This window comes from Rhamphochromis longiceps, linkage group LG11 (genome assembly GCF_057381845.1).
Source record: "Rhamphochromis longiceps isolate RC_006_pf linkage group LG11, R_longiceps_female_GT1.1, whole genome shotgun sequence".
Classification (NCBI taxonomy): Eukaryota; Metazoa; Chordata; class Actinopteri; order Cichliformes; family Cichlidae; genus Rhamphochromis; species Rhamphochromis longiceps.
Window position 1 is genome coordinate 28,952,421 of NC_140567.1, and position 19,641 is coordinate 28,972,061.

Here is a 19,641-nt window from a genome sequence, read left to right on the forward strand (position 1 = left end):
ACGAAGCAGCAGTTCTCGCTGTTGTTATAGACGCTGGTGACATTTAACAAGCTGTATAATTCACCGCACAGGTGAAGCAATGAATGCACACTTTCTGTATTTTTAACAAGTATGAAAAAGACTTATTGGTCTTGGCAAAGAGAAAACTGAATATCATAATAGTGGAGAGGAGGCTTGGATGGTCCTGCAGCACCATCTTGTGTTTGTTTGCACTTTTGCATTAGATAGTGAAGAAAGGGTTGTCAAGCAGAATGCAGACATTTCCACACATGTTGCAAGTTTCTCAAATATCTCTTTAGTCAACGAACTAATAAAAGCACAAGAACACACTTTAAATTTTCATTTATTTCACACAGTATAGCATCACATTACATGAAATCAATCATCCACCACAGTTCTGATGTGCAACAATGAAGCGGCGACTTATTCTCGGGTGACTAATGAAACAACTTCTTGGGCCAGTTTCAAGGAGCACCAGAATTACCTGAATAACTTTGCTGAATAAAACCAGGGGCACCTTCAAAGCTAGAACTTAGTTTTACTCAGAAAAGTTAGCTAGATAATGTGGTAATCCTGGTTCCTGAGTCAAATTCCCGATCTTTAGGTGCAACCGGTACGAGTTTTTACCTCTCAGTCCTGACAGAAGCAAACAAACATACAGACATGAACAGTGCATTTCATTTTAATGGCGATTATAATAAAATTTGGTCTTTTTCTCCTACTTTAGCAGTTTGAGTTTCTTTGTTAATTCCATTTCCACTCTCCCCTTTTCAAAACAAGAAGCAATGTTTTGGTTGAGAACAATTCAACTGAAAAAAAACACACTGATGTATGCATGCTTGGAGTAATGATTTGCTCTTGTGACTCCCGCTCATCAGGACTAAACTAAATCAGGTTGCTACATGGGTTAATAATTTTTGGCGGGACTGTGACTGAGTGGAAAAGCATGCAAGCATGCTGCAACCAGTCTGACAATCCTAAACCGTGAGTCCACCTGTTCATCAACCTTCCACCTCATTCATACTTAACAAATTTAATTAATTTTTTTCTTAAATTGTGGCATAGTGTAACTGGCTCCTATTCATTCATGGTGGCAGTGCTTTTGCAATGTGTATGTCCAAATTTCCAGTAAACTCCTTTTTCTATTCATCATAAAGTCAATCAGAAGCTGTTCCTCAGTGGAGCACAAGCACAGAAGAGTTATTTTCACTGAATGACAGGAGTTTAATCATGCTAAACTGCTCTTAGCTAAAAGGACATATATACGTTTTCTGTTAAGTTCCTTCACAATAACGCGCTTGGGATTTAATCAAAACCTTTCTCACACACACTCACACACACTCACTTTAACTGGACAACACAATCCCTTTTTAATCTGCTCACAAAACCTTATTTTCCCTTCACAAGTCAAACCAAAAGCAAGTTTTGGGCAGCATTCAGGTAAGGTGAGGTGAATGGTGGTGAGAGAAAAAGCTTGCACTACAGTCAAGCTTTATCTACATAAGGCCATCTCTGAACATGTCCATCGTCTTTTTCAGCACAGAAGTGGTCGGGGTGGGTTCATCACGAGACAGAAGCCTCCAAACTAACAGTTTGTCCATATGAAGAGGTTATAACAGAGGGTTTTATTCCCCCACATCACATTGTTCATACAGAGGAAACAGCAGCTAATTATCACAGCCTTTGACTGCTTTAAGAAATCCAAAGAAAGATCCTGAACCTTTTCCTGTTCAGGTGCAGTTTAGTCTCTCGGCTTCCTCAAAGCTAACACAGTGCTTTGCATTTACCTGATGCCTGAATTTCCCTTCAATCGTCCATCTTGGCCTGACCCCTCTGTGCTCCACTGCTGCTCCCACACTCTTGGCTTGAGGCATTTCTCAGTGCTTTAAGTGCTGGGAGCATGGGATAGTGACTGGTGCGCTGGTGAGCCCCAGTTTTGTAGTCTTTTCTCTACAGGCTCCCGAGACCTTCCTAATCTTTCCTTTCCTCTTCCTTCTTGTTGCATCTTTTTGTTTTTTAATTTTGCATCAGCATCTAGATGGTGTTGCGTGGTGTGCCATTGAGTGCAACAGCCTTGGAGCAGGGTGAGCCCATTGCCTGTGGACCAGCTGAACGCGGAGTGGAAACTCCCACCTCGAAGACTTCATGGATAGCCTTCCGGAAACAGTGGAAGTTGTAGTCTATTAGTCCTGTGAAAGCGAAAAACAAAAAACTATGTTATTAAACAACTGATCAGTCCAATGACTGCTCACTTCCAATGAAATGAACTGGCACTAATTTTTTTAAATGGTAGTTATATTTTGATGACGAGGGAGAGAATATTAACAAAAAAAATCCACACTCTCCACCACCATGGGCAAGACCAAAGACCTGTCAAAGGACATGACAAGCAAGAACGTAGAGCTGCAAGGCTGGATACAAGACCATCAGCACGAAGCTTTGTGAGAACGTGACAGCTGTTGGTACAGTTTTTTGGAAATTGAATAAAATCTAAAATCACTATGAATCGCCCTCCGTCTGGAGTTCTATGCAGGATTGGGGTGAGGATCATGAGAAAGGGGGTGGATCAGCCCAAAACTACATGGGAGGAGCATGTTAATCATCTGAACAGAGTTGGGATCACCAAGAACACCATTGGTAACACAGTATGCTGTAATAGATTCAAATCGTGCAGGACCAAAAATGTCCCCCTGCTCAAGAAGGCACATGAACAGGCCCATCTGAAGTTTATCAGTTGACATCTAAATGTCTCAAAGAAGGCTTGGGAGAAAGTGTTGTGGTCAGATGACACCAAAATTTACCTTGGCATCAACTTGAACTGCAGTGTTCGGAAGAAGAGAAATGTTGAATATATCCAAAGAACACCATCCTCACAGTCAAGCTTGGAGGTGGAAGTATTATGCTTTTTCTGTTTAGGGTACAGGCCAACTTCTCCACACTGAGGGCCCAATGGACAGGGCAAGATATAATGTTAGACAGGAACCTCCTCTCAGCCAGAACACTGAAGACGGGTCGTGGATGGCTCTTCCAGCATGACATGACCCAAAACATTGTCAACAACGTAGTGGCTAAAGTCCATTAAAGTCATAAAGTAGCCGAGCCAGTCTCCAGACTACAATCCTGTAGAGGGAGCTGAAGCTTAGAGTTGCCAAACTGGAGTCTTGCTTTGGGATTCAAACAGTAGCAGTAACAGTGCTTCTGAAAGTCTACAAATCTATAGAATTGCCATATGCTACTGCCAATTATAAAGATTACTCTGGAAGCAGCACGTTTTCAACGAGTTCTGTATTTACAGCTTTACAATTTGATATAGATCCTCTGCTAAGGGAACATTTTATATGTGGACTTGTTGAGTAAATGTTACACTAACTCAAAACTCACTGAAATGTGCATGCATTCCCTTTGGTGATGCAGAAAATGTAAAAGTGTTTTTATAATTTATACTGCTGTTGGGATTTTAACAATTCGCAGCAAAATTTTCTGGCACAACTTCACCTGCTTCCAAGGTGCATGGAGACGATGAAAGAATTCACAAAGCAGGAACTCCAGCAACACTTGAGGGAAGATGAACAACTTTAATAATTGACCAACGCGTTTCGGCTTGTGGCCTTCATCAGGGTCATTAGGGATTTTAACAATTAGCACACAGAACAAACAAAAAGAACACGTATGCGATCGGTAAATTGAATTTAACTTTTATTCCCATGTGTCCTTTGTTAGGCTATGGGACAGTAACCTTTTAATGTTTAAATGTATGATGTTTAAAATTTCAGCGCTCTATTAATGCTCAGCATTAATCTCATCTCGTTTGCTGCAGTATTGCATTTTAATGTTCGATTTTTTTATGTTCCTTATAGATTCTTATCAGCATTTTAATATCATCTGATAATGTCTCTCATCAGAGTAGGTGACACTCACAGAACCTGAAGCACTCTGAGACAGGCAGAGAAAGCCCACAACCATAATGTGACATCCTGAGGTTTAGGCTTTGTCCAGCCAGCTGATGCAAAGAAAGCCCAGCTATGTTGAAGGTCCTTCATAGTACATCCCATAGCTTGTTTGAATACACAAACTGATCCAGGGCTAACATGCTATTAAATGATCAGGGTCTCAAATACAAATTACAAATTGATATCTTTTTCCTTTAGCACAACAGCTTTAGCTTAAAGTTTGTGATGGGACAAACTTTTAATTTCACTCAAGAATTCATCGACTGTGTTGAATTCTCAAGGAGACACACAATTAAGTATCAAAATAAACCCACTCTCCTACACTCTCCATAATATGGGGGAACAAACTGCAGATGGGCTCAGACAATCACAAGCCACAAAGATATTCACCCAAACTGCCATCCAGTATGTTGCTATTTAAATTAATTGTAAGTGGTGGATCTCCTGTTTTTGGAGCTAGAAAGTCAATTACTGCTTCCTTTTATTACTCCCAACTTTGGCTATCTTTCTGTGTAATGTACTTCAGTGCATGATAACATCCAGGTTTACAAATTTCACTCCATCTGTACACATGCAGACACACACTAATACTGCACTGATAAACAAAGTGAAAGAAAACATGAAGACATTTGACACAAGCCAAAACCATTAACCAAATTAAGCCGAGTGAGCAGCAGAGGATCACAGGTCATCTGACAGCTTACCTTTGCGCTCGAAGCTCTCTTCTCGCAGGATGCAGACAAGGGCCAGGAACTTTGTGACCTCTTTCAGGTACAGCACAGTGGTGTTGTTGAGCTTGATGATGGCCATGGACTCCTTGTCATAGGCACTGCCGCTGCCATCCTCCTTCAGACTAGTGAAACACAACAAAACACTGTAACATTCAAAGAGGAAATGGGAAATAAACTGCAGCTTGTCTATGAGGTTATTAATTGTGCATAAATTAAGTCGTGCTTCAATGAAAGCACCCTCAGACAGCACGTGGGTGAACTCAGTCTCTTAAAGGCTTAAAAGATTTCAAAAGATTCAAGCAAATATGACGGTAGTTATTATTATGCAAATGAATACAGAAAGTTAATATAAAATTAACTTTGTAGACACCACTGACCAAAATTATGTTTATCAAATCATGGAGCACTCATTACTCAACTCTGACCTCTTTTGGTGCATCACTAAAGCACAAAACTCACCCATAGATGCAGGAGACATCGATAACCACATCAATCATATCACAGCACAGTTCATAGGACTGCATGTCCACAGGAGAGCTGTCTGTGGCGATGTAGATCTTACTGACCACGTCAAATAGAAAGGCCTTCTCTATCCCTGAATTCTGTCACCAACAAGAAGACAGACAGAAAAAAGAGGCAGTCAAAAGTGTAATATGGTAAAGAAACAGGAAGCTACTTCCTGTTACAATTAATGTCTGGTAGCAGATCCCTTACTGAGAGAATAAACTAAGTTACAGTTTGTTTGTTTTTTTACAAAGGCTGCAAAAAAACCCCAAAAAAACCAAACAAAACAAAAATCAGATTTTTGATTTGTGTATGATCAGGCTGTAAAATTCAAAAGTTTTTTTTAATGGTCTAAAAGCCTGAAATAGCAAAATAATATAAAGCAAAGAAAATGAGCAGACTCTGAAATGTCATGAGAATAAATGTTTGTTTTTTTTAAAAATAAAAAATTAATATATTTATGAGAACATTATGAATACAAAATGAATGGGAAATGAGCAAGTTGTGGCTTTTTTCATCATTTTATCGTGTATTATAACATATATACACAATCAGATCTCACAGTAACTCAGGTATGAAGACAATGTGTCATAAGAGCAAGCTAAAGTCAATGCTTTATACTTAAAGCTTTACATGTGAAGACAACTGTCAACTCATAACACAACAAGCTTAAACTGATGCAGTCTAATACAACTGTAAAATAAATCCTGCATTTATATATATATATATATTTTTTTTTTTTTTTTTTTTTTAAAAAGGCAAAAAGTTATTAAAGCTGTTTTGAAGATGCTGCCAATTTAAATTTACAATAACTTTGGAGCATTTTGTTTGTTTTTGTTTACATGTTTTTCATATAAGTAAAGAGGCAAGTAACTGTTAGTTTGCCTAGTTTATTTTGGATGAGGTTTGGCTAACTAAATATGAACTTGTTTACTGAATGTACTGCCTTGATACAGTAAATCTTACCAAACCAGTTAGTACATTTAAGGAAGAAACAGCTGTTCTCCACTCAAAAGTCATACCCTGAGATAAAACAGTTAAAAGTTACAGAGCGACTACTACTACCAGTGTGGGACAAAGTAGCATTACAACTGAGGATCACAAACATCTTCAGAAAAGGCTGTAGGGACAGTGGAGGAACTGCCAACACTAATGTGGCTTCCGTGCTGGCAATGACTCACGCCATGAACGCTGTCACACATAAATCACTCCATCAGTGACAAAGTTGCAAGAGAATTCTTATGCATAAAGGATTGGTTTTTGTGTGCTTACAGAAATGAAGATATTTAGGAGGTTCTCCAAGGTGGGGAGCTGTGGGATGAGCTTCTGCACCACTTTGCTGAAGGCTTCAAAGATTGAGTGGTCATAAATACTCGTCAAGTAAAAGCTGAATGATGAAGAAAAAAAAAAGGAAGCATATAAGCTGTTACAAGTAGGAAACACTTCTCACTTCCTCAAAATGCATATGAAACCAGGTAAAAATACATAGAGTCACAAGATCACATGACAAACAGTTGCAGAATTGTAGAAAAGAGATGTGAATCAAAGCATTAAAGCCTGATTCAGACAAAAGCACAAGGATAAAAACTTAATGCTAACTTGGCAAAAAAATTCCGACAAATAAAAAAAACAAAACAGTCTTCATAAGGCTGCTGAAAACTAGGCACACATGACTTATAGACATTGGTTAGTGAGATGTATAAATAAAAAGTTTGTGTCTGAGAAAACAGTGGTGTGAGCCAAATGGAAGTGTCTGCATACACTTGGCAGGAGCTCAACTTCACAATGTATTACGGTGAAGAAAGCACCAGAGGCAGAGATCCACTATATATCCAGGACCGCTCAGGCTGTCTAACCGGAATAAACAACAATCTCACTCCACATAAAACACCCCACAGTGTGCCAACACAGTCCTAAAAATCAACAGTAAAGCTGCTGCAGAGCTGCCCAGGCTTAACCCCGACAGACTGTTTAATGTGCTACACAACACATTTAGACTTCTTATACAGTGTGTTGGAGCAAAGGCTGCAATTAACATTAACTCATCTTATTAGAGCCGCAACATAAATTTCAGTATCTAGTAATTCTGGACTAGTTTAACTCTAGAAAATATCACAAAAATGAATCATGTGGTAGCCATTTGAAACAATGCATGTCTAAGACACTTTGGCCTTGACTTTACTTTTCAAATTAAGAAGTTGCGATACATTTTTATACTGTCTGACAAAATGTCTATTCACCTCCACAGATCTATGACCAAAGTAAACCCTTTCCTGACAAGTTTAGTCTTAAACACTACTTTCAAATCTTAATGAATACAACATATTGTTCACTTTGTAAATGATGATGATGATGATGATGAGAGATTAGATAGCCTTTATTTGTCAGTTGCAGTTGCCCAAAAAAAATACAGACAAGCAACATGGGAGAGTATTCCAGTGTGTACAGCTGATCTGGGACCGCTGCAATCTTCGATTGCGCCTCCAGCTGATCCGGTGTCCACATCGGATGGGAGGTAAGCATGGGAGGAGGCGTTGGATCCGGGGTAGGGAGGGTGATAGTGAGGGCGTATCAGTGTACGTGTTTCGTGTGTGTGCGCATGTGTGTATCCTGTGTTCAGCTAAGAGAAAGCGTCACCACGCCCAGTTAAGCATCAGTCAACAGTTTCCAGTGGACCCAGGTGGCCTTGAAGGAGGGACAAAGAGTTCCGTCAACAATCCTGTTATCATGGGAAGAATTTGTTGTTCCAGTCAGCTTCAACTTTGGCAAGCCTTCAGCTGGCGCCAACGGGCCGCATGAGTGAAGATCGTGAATGTTTGGGTTTAGTGCGAACAACTGCATCCAACTTTTACAGTTGGTCTAATGTCCATCACTGGTCACCAGTTCTGTCCATTCCCGTTGTTCTTCTCCAAGATCTTATCCATATTGCGTTCAAAACACAGTCTGAGTACAGCCCTGCCAATCGTCTATCATATCGGCCAGCCTTATGGGATTTTGAACAGCTGTAGCTGCTTCTTGTTCTTCGATAAGCCAGGTCAAAGCCAGCTCCAATCAGCCAGAACTCTGTTATCATGGTTCCAAATTGGTAGATGTTGTTCATTGTCCTCCATCGAGAGTGTCGCTAGACACGACGCAACCGACCATCGAGTATCCGGCAGCAAACGTCTCCGCAGGACAATCGGGCTCTCCCAAGCCTAGCAGGGTGTCAATTCCATTACAGGACCAGTTGATCAAATCCATAATTCTTTAGGTTTTAGAGAACAAGACTGGGAAACTCTTTGAGGGTTAGAGTTAGACGAGACTAGACAAACACATATGATGGTCCCTATTAGAATCAAAAGCAGAAGTACTTAAAGTATCAAATGTCCATGTTTGTTTAGTTACTTTTACCTCCTCTTGTTTCAAAATGGTAGGATGAGTATAGCCAAAACAAGTAACTTGAGGCTTCAAAAGATGAATTTACTATGATGGTGAATTTTTGACACCAACCACACATCAAAACAAACCAAATAAAGAATTTTAAAAAACTGAAGCCATGACATCCATTGTGCGAAATGGCAAAGTATTAATAGCATTCTATGACAAAATTTAAGATCATTTCTTCAATCTAAAGACTACTAAATGAACATATTTAGTCCTCAGGCTATATAAAAGTTAAAACTTTTAGCATTTATATCAGAAAACAAACAAACCATGGTGTGCTATGTGCACACAAAGATGAACCAAACAGCAGATGTGTACTTTGGCTTTCTTTCTGCATCTCAAGTTTTTCTGCCCTTTGGAGCCTTAATCACAACAGCTCTGATAGCTGTGGCAGAGGCCACTCTTGCTTCATTAAGAGGTCAAAGAGGAATCTCACAGGAACACTAAAACTATGCAGACAATGTTGAAGACACAGACTACTGGATATATAATGACGGAAACAGAAGCTACTTTTAGGCCTTATTATTAGCAACAACACCAATTACCAAATGACATTAATAAAAACAACCATCCCAATGGCTTTTCTACTGCAATTATTGAAAAAGGGAAAAACAAACAAAAAGCCACTCTGATTGAAGCAAGAACACTTTACCAAAAAATCCAAAAACTATTTTATACCATACTCTTAAACCATTTTTATCAAATAGGATGAGTGGGGCCAAGTATAAAACGTTTGTGGAAGAGGTTAAAACATCTCTCAGTCTCATGTGTCATTACCAGTCAGTGAGGTTGTCTTTTTGTGTCTGCACTGACTTGTATTTACTCATGTCTGTTTACGACAACGTGATTACGGATGTTAAAACTGTCTTGAATAAAGCCAGTTTTGTTGAGAGACTATGCTTTGTCTGAGAGATTTGGAGTAAGCGATTAACTGCTGTACCAACTTATTAATGGCCATATAAGCTGTGGCTTGTTTTCTTGATTAGTTAAATCTGTTAACAGTAGAGTTATTGTATTGCATTATTGAGTGTGTGAAACTTTGTTTGCTGAAAATCAAATATAAAACAGGATGGATGTCTTCCCCCCCCTTATTCTGGCTTTTACAGATGATAAAAATAATCACAAGTTAATCGTACCTGAGATGCAGCTTCTCTAAACTGGCATCTACCAGATCATCATTGGCTCTCTGATGGATGTCTCTTTGGGTTTCGATCTTGTGATCGTCTGACAAGCCGTCAACTTTGTGGATAAACACCTCGAAGTTTATCTCTGGATTGACCCTGTAGGCCCGCGACACAGTGAGATGAAGCCTACTCAGAGCCTCCACATAATCATCCTATAACAAAGAAGATGACACAAAAACAGGCATGTTCACAAAGTGAATCTAAAACGAGATTTAAAGCATAATCTGCTGTTCTGGACACAAAACCAGAAACAACATGTAGCATAGAATATTTAACAATTTTAATACTACCATGCTGCTTTATTCTTACAGAACACTACATCCATAATCTGCTCTTTTTTTAACCTTAAAAACTTTATGAGAAAAATTTTTAATGTAGTAAGAGTGTATATAATATCCAACAATGTCCTTCAAAAAAAAAGAAAAAAAAAAAAGAAAAAAAGTTATCACAGTGACATAAACAGGAAAATCAAGATGTGCTTCTTCTTAAAGAAGTGAGAATGACAGTCTTGTGAGCTAAGCCCAACATAATTATTAGCTGTCACTTCAGATAACATGGAGGAGTACATTCTCATCAGTTTAAAGTGAGGTTTGAGGAAATGCACCTCTGCCTCGCCTCCCAAAACAGCAAAAGGAAAACAGCTCTCCTCTCATATCACTGTGTGACCAACTGCTGAAGCAAATTGAATCTGATGCACCTTGAGCACAAATAAAGCCATGCAATCAGATGAGCTGTGGCTTATATCGCAGCTGAGATTACTTCTTGAAAGCACTCAGAGTCATGTGGACAGCGCAGGCATAAAAGCCGTGGCATGTAATTGTCTTTTATTCAAGCCACTCTGGCTGTTCATCAGCCAGCTCATTCTTCAGTGCTGAAATGGGTGTATACTTGGATGCCTGTTTTCTTCTTCTGTACAGTTTCATCTTAATAAAAATGTAAGTGGTCGTGATTCTGAAAGCGGTCTGATTTTGCACTTCTACACTTTATCTTATCAAACAATTCTTCCTCTTTTTTTTTCTCTTCACCTGAGCATCAATAACAAATATCAGAGCCCCGGTTCCTCTGAAGATCATCTCGTAGTCGAAGGTGGGGTCAAAGAAGTCGACCTGGCCGGGGAAGTCCCAGATCTGGAAGTTGACAAAAGAGCTACTGGAGATGTCATCCTTGTAGATCTTGTTGGTGCTCTCCAGAAACAAGGTCTCATTGGGAGACATTTTGTGAAATACCACCTGAAATGAAAATTGATGCCATGTTTCAGTTGAATAAATACAAACAGAGTCTAAAGTGAGGAACCGGATTTACATTAATTAAATTTAGTGGGGAAAACTGGTATATGATGACACTCAGCAAACAGTGGGATTATGAGAAATTGCACTTTTGTAAGAGGGTCACTGAAACTTTAATATAGCAGTGACCACAAATCTGTGGTAATTCTGACACTAGCTGCTGGGAAAAAAAATGCATCTGTCTGTTCTCGTTACTTCATCTTTATTTATTGGAAATACTGGGGACAGAGGACACAGCGCTAATCATTGTAGTCACTAGACAAACATGCGCTTCTTCAAATTTTCAATACTGCAATCAATTCTTAACTGCCACTGACATAACAAGTATGTTTTTCTTAAATCAAGAGTGTTGGATATCAATTTAGTTTTATTACAATTCTTTATTTCTAAAGTCTAGTTTTTATTTTTATATTAAATAAATACTTCAATAAAAACTGGGGAGCTAGATCATTTGGAAGGGGCTCACATACGAGCTGGTACTCCTCCACACTGAAAGGAGGGACTTTGGTGATTTGAGAATCTGACTAAGATGCCTTGTTACTCCTAGACGAGTAATTTCAGGTATGTCCTACCAAAAGGAGACCCTGGGCAGATTCATGGAGATTTGATATGTTTAAACTGAGATGGTTGTCCTCACGGAAGAGTTTGAGGAGGTGGCCATAAAGAGGGGGTCTAACAGATGTGTAAATAAAAAAATTTCAGTATAATAACCTTGTTAACTTTTGTTGCGGGTGTGAATTTAAACAGACTTGAAGTCATCCAGCAACGTTTTAAGTCCGATGACCGTACATTTGTATGTGTGAAGACACGTGTAAGGTTTTCTTCACTTGTGGTTTACAAATGGCTGTTCCATAATCCCATTATTAAAATATTGCAGTCATGTGAAAGATTATCACAATAGTGCTGTAATTTGCTTTATAGTGTTACTCTAGCACAAGGATATCATCCAGACATCACATGTAGAACAAGAGGGAAAAGGGCAAAACACTGCAGACTCAGATCCATTGCAACACGTCATTCTCGTCAGCATTTTTCAGCTTTTCACGCTGCGGAAAGTAAAGTGGCTGCTGTACATTGAACTGAAGTTAACAATTAATGAGAGGAAGGCTTAACAAATAGGGTAGAAAACGAGATGTATTGGACGTGTGATGTGGTAGGAGTATTTGCTCCCCTGCTGGCATTTTAAATCAATGTGTCGTCCACTGAGGTCACCGGCCGATGAACCAGCAAAAATCCAAATCACATGATTCTCGGGCCCAGTTGGCAGCTTACATCGAAATGTTAATCTTCGACTTGAGGGTGTATGGATTATAGCAAACACAGTGCAAGTGCACATATATGCACTGGCACAGAAGTGTGCTTCGTCACAAGAAAGTTTCTCCATGCACTTTCTGTAGGTTAGGTTTGCAGCACGTCAAGCTATATGCAGTCTTTTCATACTTCCCCCTTGGATTTGAACATAAATAATAAAATATCATAGAAGGGTCAACTACGTCTAATCTATTATTAAACAACAGTGCAACAACAGTGAAAGTGGCAGGCCAAGAAACATATTCTGAGCAGCCTATAGATGAAATATGAAATAAAGACTAGAAAAAGGGAAAAAAAATAGAAAAAGTGGAACCAGCCTTGAGGGTTTGCTGCATGACAGGTGGTTGTGGTCATTTGATTATTTACAGTTACAATTCCATACTTTGGGGAATTAACAAAATTAACTGAGACTCAGTTTCTGGACTTTTTTAAAGAATCTTATCATTCCGCCTTATACTGTGCCTATTTTTAATTATGTTGTAGTTAACTGGATTACTAGTAATGAACTTTTTTTTAAAAAATTATTATTCTTTACATATATTAACTTTTCTTTAAACTTTTTTTCCTGTTTTCTTTTAAGGAAACAGCAAGTCATCTGCCTCCGCCTGAGCCCATCCCTAGCACCAACCCACAATATCTACGGTACAAGTCCCTTTTCTGTTATCCACACTCCTGCTTTTCCTTCTCTCTCACTGCCTCCGAATGTGCCTTCCCCCTTTGCCAACAACTGCAAAGTTTCCACAGGCGTTGGTGGCTTGTTGCCTCTGCCATAACTTGTAATATCAACTTTTTTTGGCTCCAGGCTTACAGCAGTCACCAAAGCTGACAGAGGTTTTGCCTTCATATTAAATGTCATCTACACTCATACAGGGTTTTACTTTGTGGGGTGAGGGTGGCGTTTCCCTGCATTTAGCTAGCAAAAAGTCTGTGTTAATCATCATCCATAGATTTAAGTATCTTTGGCCATTTAAAAAAAAAAAAAAAATCAAAAAAATCAAAAATGCATTTCAAACTTAAGCAAATTAAGCATCACTTTTTAAAAACATTTTATAGACAGTCATTAATATGCTTTAATGGAAGGCCAAAACTGTTTATGAAATTAATAATTAGGAATTCAGGTGAAAACACAGGTGCCGCTGGTCATAGCAATCTCAGAGCAGCTACTGAGGTCATCTCCTAACAAGGAGCTGTGTCACTATACGGCGGGCTTAATTTCCTTGAGCATACTGGAGTCCTGGCTGTTCCTGATTTTTTGAGAGTGTGGGAGCGTCTGAATAGTCCATCATGCACAGGGGCAGTTACTGGAGGGGGGTAAGTAGCGGCCGAACAAATTTTTTATCCCTCTTTCTGAGATAAAATGGGTACGACTCAGGTAAAGAGGCCTTGCACGTGCTGCACTGATTTAAAAAGTGTTATGGCTTGCAGACCGAAAGGTGTGGTCGCTCTGATATCATGTGAAAGGCACACTCCAAATCTATACCGCACAGTTGGGTGGGACTGACATAGACTTTCTTTTCTGTTTTTTGTTTGCATGTCGGATAAGTTGTTAACCAAACAGTCACATGCTGCATGTACACACGCACCATTAAAGATGCACCGAGCGCCTCTGTTCAGCTGGTTAATAATTCACTCCTGCGGACACACCGGTGTTAGTTCACACAGATAACCAAGTGACCATTAGCTTTCTACAAATTTTCTTTATTTTGACTATTATTGTTATTATTTCTTCAATTCTTACGTAGCTGAGCACGCCGTCAGCTGACTGATAACCGTCATCGCTCGCGACATGCTAACCCAACTCGGTAGCTATTTTGGCTAACGTCCCGTTTATACTCGCGTGAGGCTGAGGCAGGCGGCGCTCGCCTCGGAAGGCTAACAGTTTAACATCTCCGCCTACCTTCTGTATCGACGATTTGCCGCTTCTCCTCAGGCCCATAAGCAGGATCCTGGGTTTGCTGTCGGACGGTGCCGGGCTGTCCTCGATGTCGGCCTCCTCTTCACCATAACCGAAATCTTTGGGAAACGAGTCCGCAACCCCGTAGCTGTCAGACAGCTGTTCCACCTCGTACTGAATCGACATTTTGTCCTAAGCACGGTCGCTTCCCCCCTTATTCCCCCCGTTTACTTTGTCGGTTAGTTGTTTGTTTGTAGCGGGCCGTTGGTAGGCACCATGAAGTAACGTCACCCGATGGAGATAGTTTGTCAATAACGCCTGAGCCACTTGGAAACGCAGAGCGTGATCCCACACATTTCCTTAGGATTTCCTCTCGCCCTGAAAAAAAACCTCACCATTTAGTCCCGCCCTTTGATTCTGATTCGCTGCTTTGGTTACAATTCGACAGGTGATTGGCCGAGCAGCCTGTCACTTTAATGAGGTTCACCGCTGTCACCTGACTAGTACTCGGACTTGTTTTATGAACTGTCGCTCGAAAGAGGAGAAAATAAAACCTTTCATTTTTTTAAATGAGCTATTTTAAACCACCTAGAGTATTTTTTTTTTTGTGGACTAAAATAATAGTCACAAATGATCTTGGGTTAAAAGGGAACATTTAATGAAGACGAACCAAACAGTGTGTTATGGTGTTATTCTGTGTTGTTACCAGCAGATGGAAGCAGGCGCCTACTACAGTGAAGCAAAGGCTTTCATGAGCCTTCTGAAATGTAGGAATTATTTCTTTCCGCAATTGCAGGACAGATTAAATAATCCATGTTGAGTAAATAAATCCATTGTTGTGTAAATTATATTGCCTATGCAATGCCGCATAGCATACGGCAACTACAATAACTCTTAAAAAGTGTACCTAGTGTATCTGTATAAAAACTGCCTGAGCTGGACACACCTAATTTTTTGATGGTTTATTATTTATTATTGTTCCTAAACACAATGATATTATTTTGTTGTTGTTTTGTTTAGCAGTTTTGACGCATTATTTGCCCTCCAATCGCAGAATGGCCTAAGAGTGCAATTTTAAGTGCTTTGTAAAAGAGGGAAAACAACAGAAATGGAGATATGTAAGAATTTATCACTGGTTTCGTGACGAGGAACCTTTGCACGTTCTTATATTCCCGAGGAGCTCCTGAATGCAGCTTTGACTCTGCGGAGCAGTTGGTTGAGCGAAGAAGATAAACGAAAGTAAACTTTTACCGACCCGGCCGGCGGTGTACCTGATTCTCAAAGTTAGGTGCTCCCATTTTAAGCGGAACGCTAAATATAGGAGCTGTCTACACGAAAAAGGCAGTTTTCTAACCGACATTACTATGGCACATTATAAAGTAAGCGCGTGTGCTGTCATTGTATTCATTTTACTCTGCTGTTTTTAAGAACCCGCTTCATGTCCTGTGTTTCAAGCACAGCTAAGCTAATGTTAGCAGGGAGGGAGGCTCATCGGGAGGTCGCCATCGCACCTGTGACGGCTTGTATTTGGGCTTTCTCGGTGATGGGGGTCTGCAAATGTTTGTGGGTAAACAGAGTTTGGAGAACGTAAATAAACTAGCTACGGCTACAAATTATACTTTCTTTATTACACCTTTGAAGTCCAGGGCATTAAATACGAGGGAATTACAAATAGTGAGAACACTCTTAATCATATTGGCCCACTCTAATAGGCAAGACGTGACAGCTTAAAGGTACTTTATGATTAGCTGGTAATAAAATGTCTTAATTTTTCTTCCTCCAGCAGGGTCCAGACCCCAAGAGGGAACAGTTTAGGAGATACTTGGAGAAAGCTGGTGTTGTTGACAGTCTAACTAGTGGTAAGGTGCATTTCTTTTCTGTTAAAGTCATTATACTAGCTTTGGGAGCTATTCGCAAAGTATTGCAGAGCATAACTGAAAGCTAGACCCTCTTCTGACAGTGCTGCAAATTATTATCTGACACCAAGTAGCCTTGAGGGGAAACGTCGAAAACCTTTTCACCAGTGTCAGGCTTTTTAGTAAACACATCTTAAGAACATGGATTGATAGCTAATGTAATGTTGATAGAGAATGTAACATATCAAACATACATTTTTTGCAGGATTTTCCACCTATTAAGAATTTTTGACTTGTTTTTCACTGTAAGAAATGGTGCTGAACTTCTCAAATTCATTAGATTATAATTTGAGTTAACGTAAATGCACAGTACAAGGACTTTGCTTGAGTAAACAGTCCAAATTTGCCATTTAACTCACGAATTATGTTATCAGAGGTCAAGTAAACAGAACTAAGAGTCCATCCAAGTATTTACTGACAGTCAGTGATAAGTAGAAAGTTTAACTCTTTTCTCTCCCCTCCTGGTCTTCAGTTCTAGTGTCGCTATATGAACAACAAGAAAAGCCCAACAACGCTTTGGAGTATCCTTCTAATTGCACAAGCTGATTCTGAACATTATGAGCCTGCAACATTATGATCTGTGTGTTGAGGTGAACCTTCAGCTGATATTTTCCCTCCCAGCTACAAGTCTGAACAGAAATTACACTCGCTGTAGATTCTTTAACTGGCTCCTTCTACCAGATTTGTCAAGCAGCAACTCGGTGCTGTTGGGAAGACTTCAGAAGATGCTGAGGCTCTGCAGCAGGAGGTGATTAATCTCAGGCAAAAGTGTGCACGCTTGGCAGGGGAAAATAAAGAGCTTAAAGCAAAGGTAAGCCTCCAGTGGTTTGTAAAAAGACTTTTTTTCTTCTTTTTTTTTTTTTTTTTTAAACCTCATTTAGATTTTAAGATTTTTGAAGCACAGTCATTATAATTAGACACAGAATGCAAAGAAGACATGGTGTCCTACAGCTGGCCAGAATAAATTAATGCCAAGATACCACAAGTTGAAATAAAAAGCAAAAAAATGTTGTGCAATGATTTCACAATTCATCAGTACATAAGTTAATACAACACAAAAATAGATCTTTTAGTCTTCAATTATTCTAAAGTTCAGAGTACAAACTTTAACATGCACAAAAGTAGCGCGACATATCCAATATAACTTGAAATGAGACAAAGGGAGACAAAATGACCCCATGACCTTGGAGCAGTGTGTTCGATTGAAGCATTAACGAGTTTTAACCAGCGTTACAAATGTAAACGAGTGATACTTTCCTGAAAACATGCAGCTGATGCCTCCCAGTTTGTTGTTTGTTTTCAATATTTAACGTCATATTTGGGAAACTGTTTTGCTGGAAAAATTTGGATCATGCATAATTTTTCAATGTAATCTTTTCCATACATTCTTTCCGATACCAATCACATAATCTCCTGAAGTGCAATGAAAAGGAATTTGCTCAAAAACTCCTTGTGACTGTCTGGTAGTTTTGTTATGATGTAGTGTGTCCAGACTAGTAAGGACAAAAGAAGCAAACCTCAATCATGTACCACGTCCTACCTTTGTCGTGGTACAGCTCTATTCCGAGGCTTCTGGTATGAGTGTTGTATCGCTTCTCGTGGGTCAGTGTGTTGTCTGCCATGATGCTTTTTGATACCTGTCTGTAACAGTGTGTATTTATTTTTTTTTATCTGACAGTCTGCATGGACACAAGGAGCTCCTGAAAGGCTTGTGAACTCGACTAATGTTGATGTTTGGGGTTTTTTTTCTTCTGTCTTTCTAGCTCCAGCGTTATGAATCTGTACCTGAAGATGGAGGCACAGCTAACTAGACCCCAACCCAACAGCATTTTGTTTCTACGTTGCTATCACTTTAAAAATTGAAGGCGAGACAACACTTAGGTGAAAACTAAACATTTTTATGTTGCTGTTTTGTCTTTTTTATAAATCTCAGTTTCTACTTTACTACTTTTGATTTAACTTATTTTGTACATGAATGTATATAAGTGTTGGTTTTTTTTGGTTTATTTAGTCTTTAGTATAGCTTTATAGTAGAAACTGACTTTCAGCATGACGAGTGGGTTAGTAATAGACAGTAGTCATTAAGCTGTTTGTTTTACTTTCCTGTCTTGTTAAGAGGACACACACTGATCAATGTATGTGTGTTATTTACAAAAATCTGGTGTAGGTGCACAAAAATATATCACATCTAAAATAAAACATGGCCATGTAATCACTGTTTTTGTTTGTTTGTTTGTTTTTCCAATTTTAATCAATTTATTTACAGCAAACAATCAGTGAGTTCTGTAATGCAACAGAGTTACTGTGGTCATTTACAGCTTTGTAGGCTCATTAACACACATCCTCAATCACCCGCTGAAAGAAACCAGATATAAAACACATTAAAAAACAAACACCAAGCACAAAGACCTTGGGGACCAGAGCACATTAGGCTTTCTTCCACACTTAAAAACCTATTTCTCCAAGTGCATACAAAAACCAAAACTGTGAAACGGGCGAAGAAAACTGACAGTATTGTTTTTGTTCAGATAAGTGCTTATAGTAATGTGTCATTTGAGATTTAAAATCCAGTCCAGATGCTGTGAAACCTGAAATTACATTAGAAAACTTCCAATCAGATGTTCTTCTGTTTAACAAGATTTTTTCTGGAAATCCACAAATTAAACGACTGGTAGAGGAGGGTTTAAATGAATAAAACAGCCAAAGCACCGTTGTCACAGCTCACCTGTGTCTACCCAGTGCAGACATGTCTAAAGTTACTAAATAAATAAAAAATAATAAAAATAAAGCAGCTGGTGTAAAGTTTCTCAATGTAAAAGGAGCGCATTTATAGGCTGGACCGCTGTGTCCTGTAATGATTTTTAGATTTGCAGATCTGAGATTCGTTTGTTGCTTCTGTTACCACTAATGTTTCGTAGTTGGAGGAAGCTATATCCTGAGCTCTAAAACTCCCTTTTAACAGGAAGAAACCTCCAGCAGAACCAGTCTCAGGGAGGGGCGGCCATCTGCCGCGACCAGTTGGAGTGAGGGGAGCTTTATTCTTCTGCCATCCCTTCTCTAGTATCCAGAGCCCATCAAGAGCGTGCCCCATAGAAACCAGAGAGGGAGAAGACCCAAAAATGGTCTGCAGCACCCAGTAGTGGATCTACTGCACCCAGGCTGCTTGGTATTGGAGAGAAAGTCAGCATGCTCATTGAGCCACACATGCTCGACTGCAGCCATAAGGGGAAGCGCCCTAAAGACGAAGACAATGGTGAGCCAGATTTTTCCTATGGAAGTGGAATGGATATGCACCAGCTCTAAAATCCCCATGAGGAAGTTCCAGCCTCTCATCTTCACTGCCACGATGACTGATAGTAAGTCAATAACAGAGAGACAGTAACTAAATAAAAGCAAAGAAAATCTGCTGAATTAGTTCAAACAGCAACATTTGCAGCAGTAT

The 19,641-nt window shown here is 39.5% G+C and overlaps 2 protein-coding genes across 5 annotated transcripts; one reads left to right on the top strand and one right to left on the bottom strand.

The window, feature by feature from the left end:
* Positions 1-326: 326 nt before the first annotated feature.
* Positions 327-14,681, bottom strand: rragca (Ras-related GTP binding Ca). Its single transcript, XM_085423498.1, has 7 exons — positions 14,287-14,681; positions 10,818-11,021; positions 9,745-9,944; positions 6,458-6,572; positions 5,141-5,283; positions 4,655-4,803; positions 327-2,189 (listed from the first exon to the last, which is right to left on the bottom strand). Exons 1-7 carry the CDS (start codon positions 14,467-14,469, stop codon positions 2,035-2,037), a joined length of 1,149 nt encoding a protein of 382 aa, XP_085279624.1. The 5' UTR covers positions 14,470-14,681; the 3' UTR covers positions 327-2,034.
* Positions 13,545-18,411, top strand: LOC146659456 (c-Myc-binding protein-like). 4 transcript variants are annotated; one of them, XM_085423499.1, is made up of 5 exons: positions 13,545-13,700; positions 16,067-16,142; positions 16,672-16,720; positions 16,881-17,010; positions 17,963-18,411. In XM_085423499.1, the coding sequence occupies exons 1-5, from the start codon at positions 13,674-13,676 to the stop codon at positions 18,008-18,010; spliced, it is 330 nt and encodes a 109-aa protein (XP_085279625.1). In that variant the 5' UTR covers positions 13,545-13,673; the 3' UTR covers positions 18,011-18,411. The 4 variants fall into 4 exon arrangements, with proteins under 4 accessions (XP_085279625.1, XP_085279626.1, XP_085279628.1 ...); XM_085423500.1 differs by having other exon boundaries at positions 16,070-16,142; XM_085423502.1 differs by lacking the exon at positions 13,545-13,700 and adding an exon at positions 15,468-15,662 and having other exon boundaries at positions 16,070-16,142.
* Positions 18,412-19,641: the final 1,230 nt, after the last annotated feature.

Coding starts and splice junctions, on each gene's coding strand:
- LOC146659456 (XM_085423499.1), top strand. CDS start 13,674: ATGCACAGGGGCAGTTACTGGAGGGGG. Junction 13,701..16,066: donor GGGGCAGTTACTGGAGGGGG/GTAAGTAGCGGC, acceptor TTCTTCCTCCAG/CAGGGTCCAGACCCCAAGAG. Junction 16,721..16,880: donor AAGCCCAACAACGCTTTGGA/GTATCCTTCTAA, acceptor TCCTTCTACCAG/ATTTGTCAAGCAGCAACTCG.
- rragca (XM_085423498.1), bottom strand. CDS start 14,469: ATGTCGATTCAGTACGAGGTGGAACAGCTGTCTGACAGCTACGGGGTT. Junction 11,022..14,286: donor GCAAATCGTCGATACAGAAG/GTAGGCGGAGAT, acceptor TTTTCATTTCAG/GTGGTATTTCACAAAATGTC. Junction 9,945..10,817: donor TATTTGTTATTGATGCTCAG/GTGAAGAGAAAA, acceptor TCTTTGTTATAG/GATGATTATGTGGAGGCTCT.